Source organism: Entelurus aequoreus, linkage group LG28 (assembly GCF_033978785.1).
Source record: "Entelurus aequoreus isolate RoL-2023_Sb linkage group LG28, RoL_Eaeq_v1.1, whole genome shotgun sequence".
Classification (NCBI taxonomy): Eukaryota; Metazoa; Chordata; class Actinopteri; order Syngnathiformes; family Syngnathidae; genus Entelurus; species Entelurus aequoreus.
The window spans coordinates 35,572,166-35,582,982 of record NC_084758.1 but is presented as its reverse complement, the minus strand read 5'-3'; the positions used below and the strand labels follow the sequence as shown (position 1 = coordinate 35,582,982).

Genomic DNA, 10,817 nt, shown 5'->3' with positions numbered 1-10,817 from the left:
TTTTATTTTATGCAATTTTCATTTAATTTAATGTTATTAATTGTTAATAAATGCAGTTTATGTTATGCAAATAATTTAACTGTATTAAATTATATTTTATTTTATGTAATTTTACTTTATTTTATGCATTTTTATTTCATGTTATGGCATTGAATGTTTGTGTGCGTATCTATAAAAAACAGTTTTGTTGTTTTATTTCATGCAATTTTATTTAACTTCATTAGATGCAATTTTATTTCATTCAACATTATTTTATGCAAATATTATGCAATTATATGTTATGCAATTGTATTTAAGTAAACGTTGTTGTATTTTATTTTATGCAATGCTATTTAATTTTACTAAATGCATTTCATTTTAATGTTGCAAGCAACGTTCTGTCATGCAATTCTTCAATGCAATTTTATTTTATGCAATTTTAATTTAATTTAATATTATTAATTGTTCATGAATGCAATTTATGTTATGCAAATAATTTAACTGTATTAAATTACATTTTATTTTATGGAATTTTACTTTATTTTATGCATTTTTATTTCATGTTATGGCATTGCATATTTTTGTGCGTATCTATAAAAAACAGTTCTGTTGTTTTATTTCATACAATTTTATTTAACTTAAATTTTTCTTCATTCAACATTATTTTATGCAAATTTTCTTTATGTCCATGTATTTCATGCAATTTTATTTTAATGTAAACTTCATACCATTTTATGTTATGCAATTGTATTTAATTAAACTATATTGTATTTTATTTTAAGCAAATGTATTTAACTTTATTATTTTAATGTAATTGTAATAATATTTATTAAATGCAATTTCTTTTATTTCATGCAACTAATGTGACTGTATTAAATTACATTTTATTGTATGCAATTTTACTTTATATTGTACGTTTTCATCTTTTGTTATGCCATTGAATGTTTTTGTGCGTGTCTATAAAAAAACAGATTTGTTGTTTTATTTCATGCAATTTTATTTCATGCAAACTTCATAACATTTTATATTATGCAATTGTTGTTAAATAAACGTTATTGTATTTTATTTTAAGCAATTGTATTTAACTTTACTAAATGCAATTGAATGTAATGTTTAATGTAATTTTTTCTCCCCTGGGAAGAGCTGGACGAAGTGGCTGGGGAGAGGGAAGTCTGCGCTTCCCTGCTTAGGCTGCTGCCCCCGCGACCCGACCTCGGATAAGCGGAGGAAGACGGATGGATGGATTTTATTTCATGCCATTTTTTAATTTTAATGTCATTTTATACATTTTTATTAAATGCAATTTATTGTATTTAATGCAACTAATGTAACTGTATTAAATGACATTTTATGTTATGCTATTTCTGTCATGATCCGTGGTCCGGATCATGTTTTGTGTTTTCTGTTTTTTTTTGGACTCCTCATTTCCTGTTTGTGCACCTCCTGAGTTTGTTTAGTCACCATGGTTACGTATTATTTTCACCTGCCTCCTGTGTTCGAGACGCTCACCTGTTTCCAATCAGAGACACTAATCAAGCCTGCCTTTGCCGGTCACTTCTTTGTTTGCGTCACGCCACTGTTACGTAAGTTGCTTGCCTCCTAACTCATGCTAAGCTAGCATCCAGTGCGATCGACACTTTCTTCCTTAGTCCTATTTTTCTGTTTTTGGTGCTTCGTTGTTTTTCCAAGATTAAAATACGTTCCTACCTGCGAGTCATGTCCGGAATCGTCCGTTTGCATCCCGGGAGCGTAAACCCAGCCGTAACAATTACACTTTATTTTATGCACCTTTATTTCATAATATTGTATTATTTTATGTTTATTGTACATATTTATAAAACACAGTTTTGTTCTTTTATTTAATGCCATTTTATTTAACTTCATTTGATGCAATTTCATTTCATTCAACATATTATGCAATTTTAATTTATGCCGTTTTATTTCATGAAATTGTATTCCATGCAAACCTATTACCATTTTATGTTTTGCAATTGTATTTAATTCAACTTTATTGTACTTTATTTTAAGATTGTATTTAACTTTCCTAAATGCAATTTTATTTCATTTTTAATGCAATTTTATTTCATGCCATTTATTTTAATGTAATTGTATTCATTTTTATTCAATGCAATTTCTTGTATTTCATGCAACTAATGTAAATGTATTAAATTAAATATTATTTTATGCAATTCTACTTTTTTTATGCATTTTTATTTTATGTTATGGCATTGAATGTTTTTGCGCGTATCTATAAAAAACAGTTTTGTTGTTTTATTTCATGCAATTTTATTTATCTTCATTAGATGCAATTTTATTTGATTCAACATTATTTTCTGCAATTTTAATTTATGCCGTTTTAATTCATGCAATTTTATTTCATGCAAATTTCATACCATTTTATGTTATGCAATTGTATTGAATTAAACTTTTTTGTATTTTATTTTAAGAAATTGTATTTAACTTTACTAAATACAATTTAATTTCATGTTTAATGCAATTTTATTTCAGGCAATTTTTTTATTTTGATGTCATTTTATAACTTATTTATTAAATGCAATTTATTGTATTTCATGCAACTAAATGTAATTGTATTAAATTACATTTTATTTTATGCAATTGTACTTTATTTTATGCATTTTTATTTCATGTTATGGCATTGAATGTGTTTGTGCGCATCTATCGAAAACAGTTTTATTTTATTTCATGCAATTGTATGTAACTTCATTAGATGCAATTGTATTTCATTCAACATTATTTTATGCAATTTTAATTAATGCCGTTTTATTTCATGCAAACTTCATACTATTTTATGTTTTGCAATTGTATTTAATTCAACTGTATTGTACTTTATTTTAAGAAATTGTATTTAACTTTACTAAATACAATTAATTACATTTTTAATGCAATTTTATTTAATGCAATTTATTTTAATTTTAATGTAATTGTATTCAATTTTATTCAATGCAATTTCTTGTATTTCATGCAACTAATGTAAGTGTATTAAATTAAATATTATTTTATGCAATTCTACTTTTTTTAATGTATTTTTATCTTATGTTATGGCATTGAATGTTTTTGCGTATATCTATAAAAAACAGTGTTGTTGATTTATTTCTTGCAATTTTATTTAACTTCATTAGATGACATTTTATTTGATTCAACATTAATTTCTGCAATTTTAATTTCTGTAATTTTAATTTATGCCGTTTTATTTCATGCAAACTTCATACCATTTTATGTTTTGCAATTGTATTGAATGACAATTTTTTTGTATTTTATTTTAAGAAATTGTATTTAACTTTACTAAATACAATTTAATTTAATGTTTAATGCAATTTTATTTCAGGCCATTATTTTATTTTAATGTAATTTTATAAATTATTTATTAAATGCAAATTATTTTATTTCATGTAACTAATGTAACTGTATTAAATTACATTTTATTTTATGCAATTTTACTTTATTTTATGCATTTTTATTTCATGTTATGGCATTGAATGTGTTTGTGCGCATCTATCGAAAACAGTTTTATTTTATTTCATGCAATTGTATGTAACTTCATTAGATGCAATTGTATTTCATTCAACATTATTTTATGCAATTTTACTTTATGCCGTTTTATTTCATGCAAACTTCATACCATCTTATGTTATGCAATTGTATTTAATTCAACTTTATTGTATTTTATTTCTAGAAATTGTATTTAACTTTACTACATGCAATTTAATTTAATGTTTAATGCAATTTTATTTGATGACATTTTTTTATTTTAATGTAATTTTATTAATTTTTATTAAATGCAATTTATTTTTGTATTAAATTACTTTTTTTTTAATGCTATTTCACTTTATTTTTTGCATTTTTATTTCATGTTATTGTATTTAGTTTATTGTATGTATTTATAAAAAACAGTTTTGTTGTTTTATTTAGTGCAATTTTATTTAATTTATTTTAAACTTTATGCAATGTTTTTTTTATTTTGTTTTATGCAAAATATTTTAATTGTGATTGATGCAATTTGATATTTTGTGTATGCAATTGTATTCAACTTTATTAAATGCAATTGTTTTTTTGTTTTTAAAAATGTGTCACATGCAATCTTTATTAAGATTAATGCAATTTGATGAAATTTCATTAGAAAAAGAAATATACATTTTATTGAATGTAATTTGATTTCATGCTATTAAAGTTTTTCCTATGCAGTTTTATGTTATGAAATTGTGTTTGATTTTATTTCATGCAATTGTATTTTATTTTTTGAATTGCAATTCTATTGGACTTTATTCAAAGTGTTTTGATTGTAGTAGACGGTGTCTTCCTAACAATCACCTTTCTGCTTCCTTCCTTCATTGCAGCGTCCAACGTGACAGAAGAAGCGTCCACGTGCCCACTGGGATATTTCCCCTGCGGCAACCTGACCAAGTGTCTCCCACAAGTCTTGCACTGCAACGGCGCCGACGACTGCGGCAACCAAGCGGACGAGGAGAACTGTGGTGAGTTGTTGTTTCAGCGTATTGTGTTTGTGGCGTGTGGGCGATCCCACCACACACTTGGATGAACAATTGCAGGGAATTAACACCGCCACAGCTTTTTATCCACCTCCCCAATGTTGAAGCCTGTTGGGTTGATGAATATGTTGCAAGATAAAAGAGGAGTCAATCAGAGGTTGGACTTCAGCCCTTTTTTGTTCCACAATCCTAAATATTCTATTATCTTCCATTGATGTTGAATAAATGTCGGAGGTTCCACAATTTTTTTTAGCCTCAATGCTGGAATTTAGACTGGTTAAAAGTGTTTTTTGTAAACCCTGCATGCCCTTTTGTGTGTGCAATGCTCATGAGCTGTGATTGTACACACCTGGGGCCGTACTTATCAAGCTTCTTAGAGTGCCATTTTACACTTAAGTCCTGAGAATTTGCGAAATTTAGTCCTACTCTCAAACTTAAGAATAAAAGCTTTTTATCAACGTTCTTAAGTCTAAGAATCACTCCTACTCTCCACGATATTTAAGAGACCTTCAGAGGTGTCTTAAGTGGTTAGGAGTTGCCAGCAGGGGATGGCACTGAGGCGAGAGAGACGTGCGCCAACGTTCAGGGAACGGAACAAGGTTGGTTTTTTTTTTGATGACGAGCAGCTGATCAAACGGTATCGTTTAGACAGAGCGGATATTATTTTGTCACGGATTTAATACTTTTCGATTCCTTGTTGATTTCTGCATGTGTCTGCAGTGGGCTAGTATATATAGAGCCCCCCACACCAGTTTCAAATGAGTTGCCTAATTAATGAATTGGAAAGAAAATGTTATGACAGTAGCGTATGTGTGTGGCCGTGAGGTGAGTGACGTCAGTGAGTGTGTGGGCGAGAGAAGAGAGGGAGCGGTAGCGTGAGTGCCGGCGGGGACTAGTTTGTTTTGTATTATTTTGTAGTTTATTGTCAAAATATAAACTCCCATTGTCCACTTCAATATTTCCAAGATATTTCTTTATTCTTAGACAAGGGATTCCCTTCCGTGATTGGTCATTTCTATGGACACAGAAATGACGTCACCTAAAATTGCGTTTACGGCACATAGTAATGTCGTAATTCAGCTCTGAGTGTGACACTTAAGATTCAGTCCTACACTTCGCTGAAAGTGTGAGTAAGACGCTTGATAACTAACTTTTAAGTGCAGCTTTCAGCCAAGAATTTATTTACTCTTAAGTCAACTCTTAGCAGACTTCTTAGGAGTCATTCTAAGAAGCTTGATAAGTACGGCCCCTGGACCAGTAAATGTTACAGTGTTGGGAACTTTAGCTATTTCTCACATATTCACTGGAACTCTAAACCAGGCTTGTCAACTGTTTGTTACTAAAAAGTCAACGCATGCGGGGGCCATTTTATATTTTTTATTTGTAAAAAAGAAGCTAAAAACATGTATATATGTAGATATGTGTATTAGGATTGTACGGTATATCGGTATTAGTATTGTTCCGAAATACTCATGAATCATATTCGGTACTATACCACCTCTAAATGTAAACAAATGCAATAGGTGGATCTACACCGAACATCCACTGTAATGATACCAAGTAAAATAGTTTTATTGTCATAGTATTTTCTCCTTTTTAAAAAATGGATATTATGTTGAGACAAACGTACCCAAGTTCTCCGGGTGTCTCTGCCATTACGCAAATGAAGGAGTCACGGGTGGGACCTGATGTTCAGCTGGGAATGACTACAACAGTAAATAAACACAAGACATATATATACTCTATTAGCCACAACACAACCAGGCTTATATTTAATATGCCACAAATTAATCCCGCATAACAAACACCTAGGTGTTTGTTATGCTAGCTCCTAGCTCCTAGCTCCTAGCTCGAGCTAGTTATAGCAAGCGATCAAATGTTTGGAAGCGCAGCTACGTACTCACGGTATCCCGCCAATACAAATCAAACACCCGCACAACACACTCAATCCCACAGCCCAAAGTATCGTTCACCTCCGCAAAGTTCATACAGCACATATATTTACCCAAAGTTACGTACGTGACATGCACATAGCGGCACGTACGTACGGGCAAGCGATCAAATGTTTGGAAGCCGCAGCTGCGTACTCACGGTACCGCGTATGCGTATCCAACTCAAAGTCCTCCTGGTAAGAGTCTCTATTGTCCCAGTTCTCCACAGGCCAATGGAAATTCCACAAAAAAGGTCAAAAATGAGGATTCTTCCATGAAGTGGCTCCCTAGCAAAAAACGCCGTGGCTGACAGGTGCCCCTTGTGGTGTGTGACGTCAATTTCCCCCCCGGATGCTTTTTATATCCCCACATTCTATTAACTTACATTTTTAATATTAGCATAATTATTGATTACGCCTGTAACAGTTCATAATATTAGATAAATGGATGACATAATAAGTATATATATACACTTCTTTTCCCAGCTGAGCACAAGTTAATTGTGACTGGCAATATTTATTATATATATATATATATATATATATATATATATATATATATATATATATATATATATATATATATATATATATATATATATATATATATATATATATATATATATATATATATATATATATATATATCAATGGACCCCTATAGCCATTACACTATATACACTATATATAAACTAAGTAAATACGTCCCTGGACACATGAGGACTATAAATATGACCAATGTATGATCCTGTAACTACTTGGTATCGGATTGATACCCAAATTTGTGGTATCATCCAAAACTAATGTGAAGTATCAAACAACAGAATAATTTATTACATTTTAACAGAAGTGTAGATAGAACATGTTTAAAGAAAAAGTAAGCAGATATTTACAGTAAGTAAGTGGATTCATAATTTATTTTCTACCACTTTTACCTCATAATGTGTACAAAATAATAGGTGTATAAATGACACAATATGTTACTGCATATGTCAGCAGACTAATTAGGAGTCTTTGTTTGTTTACTTACTACTAAAAGACAAGTTGTCTCGTATGTTCACTCTTTTATTTAAGGACCAAATTGCAATAAGAAACATATGTTTCATGTACACTAATATTTTGTTGTTAAAATAGAGCCAATAATAACACTAATGTGTGTGTGTGTATATATATATATACAATTAGACTAAAACGTGATCAAACTTTATTGATCCACAAAGGAAATTGTTCCACACAGTAGCTCAGTTACAAAAGATGGAAAGGATAAGGATGGAAAGGATAATGCACACAAGGACACAAAATAAGGGCAAAAACAAAAGGTATAAATTAGACTAAAAATGTACCATAGTAGCAATTTACAATATAACATACATGTAATATTTACATTTTATATATACAGTATATAATATTTACTAATATATTATATTATATTTTTCAATAATATTTGAAATAAATCCCAATGAGCATGTACAATATTACAGTACATGTAACAGCTGCAGCATAAAATAGAGAGTAGATCCAGCAGAAAATAAACATTATAAACAAAGAGAGGTAGCTCACACGTCAGGTAATACAGTGGTCCCCAACCACCGGACCGATTGGTACCGGGCCGCACAAGAAATTAAAAAAAATATATATATATTTTATTTTTTTATTAAATCAACATAAAAGACACAATATATACATTATATATCAATATATATCAATACAGTCTGCAGGGATACAGTCCGTAAGCACACATGATTGTATTTCTTTATAAAAAAAAAATATATATATATCCCCCGTTGACCGGTCCGCAGCTACAAAAAGGTTGGGGACCACAGAGGTAATAGACAGATATCATCTATTGCTGTATGGCGAGTGATTATACAGCTGGATGGAGTGTGGAATGAAGGAGTTCTTGAATGGAACAAAGCTGAAGGAGCCTGTTGGAGTATGAACTCCGCTGTCCCTCAGTTGTCAGGTGGAGTGGGTGGGCAGGATTGTCCATGATGGCCAGCAGTTTGTCCAGTGACCTCCTGTCCCTCACTGACACAAACACTTTGTCCAGTGTCCTCCTGTCCCTCACTGACACAAACACTTTGTCCAGTGTCCTCCTGTCCCTCACTGACACAAACACTTTGTCCAGTGTCCTCCTGTCCCTCACTGACACAAACACTTTGTCCAGTGTCCTCCTGTCCCTCACTGACACAAACACTTTGTCCAGTGTCCTCCTGTCTCTCACTGACACAAACACTTTGTCCAGTGTCCTCCTGTCCCTCACTGACACAAACACTTTGTCCAGTGTCCTCCTGTCTCTCACTGACACAAACACTTTGTCCAGTGTCCTCCTGTCTCTCACTGACACAAACACTTTGTCCAGTGTCCTCCTGTCCCTCACTGACACAAACACTTTGTCCAGTGTCCTCCTGTCTCTCACTGACACAAACACTTTGTCCAGTGTCCTCCTGTCCCTCACTGACACAAACACTTTGTCCAGTGTCCTCCTGTCCCTCACTGACACAAACACTTTGTCCAGTGTCTTCCTGTCCCTCACTGACACAAACACTTTGTCCAGTGTCCTCCTGTCTCTCACTGACACAAACACTTTGTCCAGTGACCTCCTGTCCCTCACTGACACAAACACTTTGTCCAGTGACCTCCTGTCCCTCACTGACACAAACACTTTGTCCAGTGTCCTCCTGTCTCTCACTGACACAAACACTTTGTCCAGTGTCCTCCTGTCTCTCACTGACACAAACACTTTGTCCAGTGTCCTCCTGTCCCTCACTGACACAAACACCTCCAACTGCGTGCCAATAGTTTGGCCGGCTTTCCGGATCAGTTTGTCAATCTGGTTTGAGTCCCTTTTGCTGGTGCTGCTCCCCCAGATGTATATTAGGGTTGTACGGGATACCGGTACTAATAAAGTACTAAGTACTGCGATACTAATTGATTGAAATCGGTACTATACTGCCTTTTGAAAAGTACCGGTACTGGTCTTTCGAGAGCCGAGGTGCATGATGTTGAATGTGTCAAAACGCACACACAAAGTGCATACAAGCAGTAACATCTTGGAGAGGAAGAATGGCAAAAAACTACAATTCTCCTGGTTAATAAAGAGTGTGGTGAAGTACATTATGGAGGTATTTGGGCTTCAAAACTAAAGGTAAAGGTGACGCTTTAAACAAGGAAACGCCACGCTTCAAGTGTTGCTTTAAAACACACCTTGCCAAACGTGGCGATTAGTATTAGACAGACAGACAGACAGCAGCTTTATTATTGTCCATTCTTAAATGTACAAGACACATAAGAACTGAAATGACATTTTGGGCACAGTCCCACTAAGAGCAGACATACGTTACAGGGAGACAAGACGGGACCGCCAACCGATCAGCCACTTACAGCGCTCCTTAAAAAGGTGGGAAAACGGTGACATTGGGAAAGGGGGAAGAGTAAAAAAAATATCAACCTAAGGCTGGACTTTAGGAGGGGTCCAGACTGAGTCCGAGGAAAAAACCTCACATAGCGTGGCACACATAAACATGATACATGTAATCACAACAACTCTCAACAGAGGAGGGGGGAGTTGGGACCCTGGGAGCCGGCTGCCGCTATAAAGCGCTACTCAGCCCCCACAACCCCGGAGGAATTAAGCAGTGGTGAAGGCGTTGATTTGGGGAGGGGCGGGTGCGTGCATGTATGCCCAATTAACTTGGGTGAGATGTTGAAATGTCTTTGTGGACTGGGGCCGATCTCAATGTTCGACACCAGGTGTTATTGGGGGAAAAAAGGAAGGTCAGAAGCGTCCATCTTTGAGAAGTTTTTGAAGGAGTTCTTCAGAACAGCCTGTTCCTGATAGCATCAAGGCCATTCGAGGGAGTTAAATCGTAGATTAAGATGTTGTTTTTCTTCGAGCAGTCCAAACAATGTCATTCCTGCTCTGTGTCCGTGCTGGTTCTCTCAATGAATTATTCTTTCTCGGCAAACTTCTCCAAGATTCCAAGATGATATCCATTTTGCGATTCAACTCAGAAATCGCTCCAGTCTGTGTTCCCACAGCCCGACCCAATCCTTCCATTGCGTTGAACAGCCTTTGGGCCCCTTGAGTGGCTGCCATCGTCTTCCGAATTTGACGATACCACAGAGCAATGCCCAGCCCAATCAGCAGGTGCCCTGCGATCACGGTTCCAAATAGGTAGATGTCTTCCACGTCCTCGATGGAAAGGACTGAGAGGCACATGAGTCTCCAATTATTCCAGGAATCTCTCACGTACCCCGCAGCAAAAGTTCCATCAGGGCAGCCAGGCTCCCCCGAACCTCTTTTCCTTGTCGAAAAGACTGTGTCAATTGTGTCGAGAGTCCAGCTGATCATATTCATTTAGCACTTTTGCTTCAAACTTAGGTAAACATTGAAATAA

The 10,817-nt window shown here is 34.1% G+C and overlaps 1 protein-coding gene across 3 annotated transcripts in view; it reads left to right on the top strand.

Moving 5' to 3' along the window:
• Positions 1 to 1,404: 1,404 nt before the first annotated feature.
• The window catches only part of LOC133644942 (relaxin receptor 1-like), a 111,578-nt gene continuing 102,165 nt past the window's right edge, over positions 1,405 to 10,817 (top strand). For all 3 annotated transcript variants that reach the window (XM_062039704.1, XM_062039703.1, XM_062039705.1), the window contains exons 1-2: positions 1,405 to 1,562; positions 4,335 to 4,472. In XM_062039704.1, the coding sequence (XP_061895688.1) occupies positions 1,442 to 1,562; positions 4,335 to 4,472 (259 nt within the window). In that variant the 5' untranslated portion in view covers positions 1,405 to 1,441. The remainder of the gene's footprint in view (positions 1,563 to 4,334; positions 4,473 to 10,817) is intronic.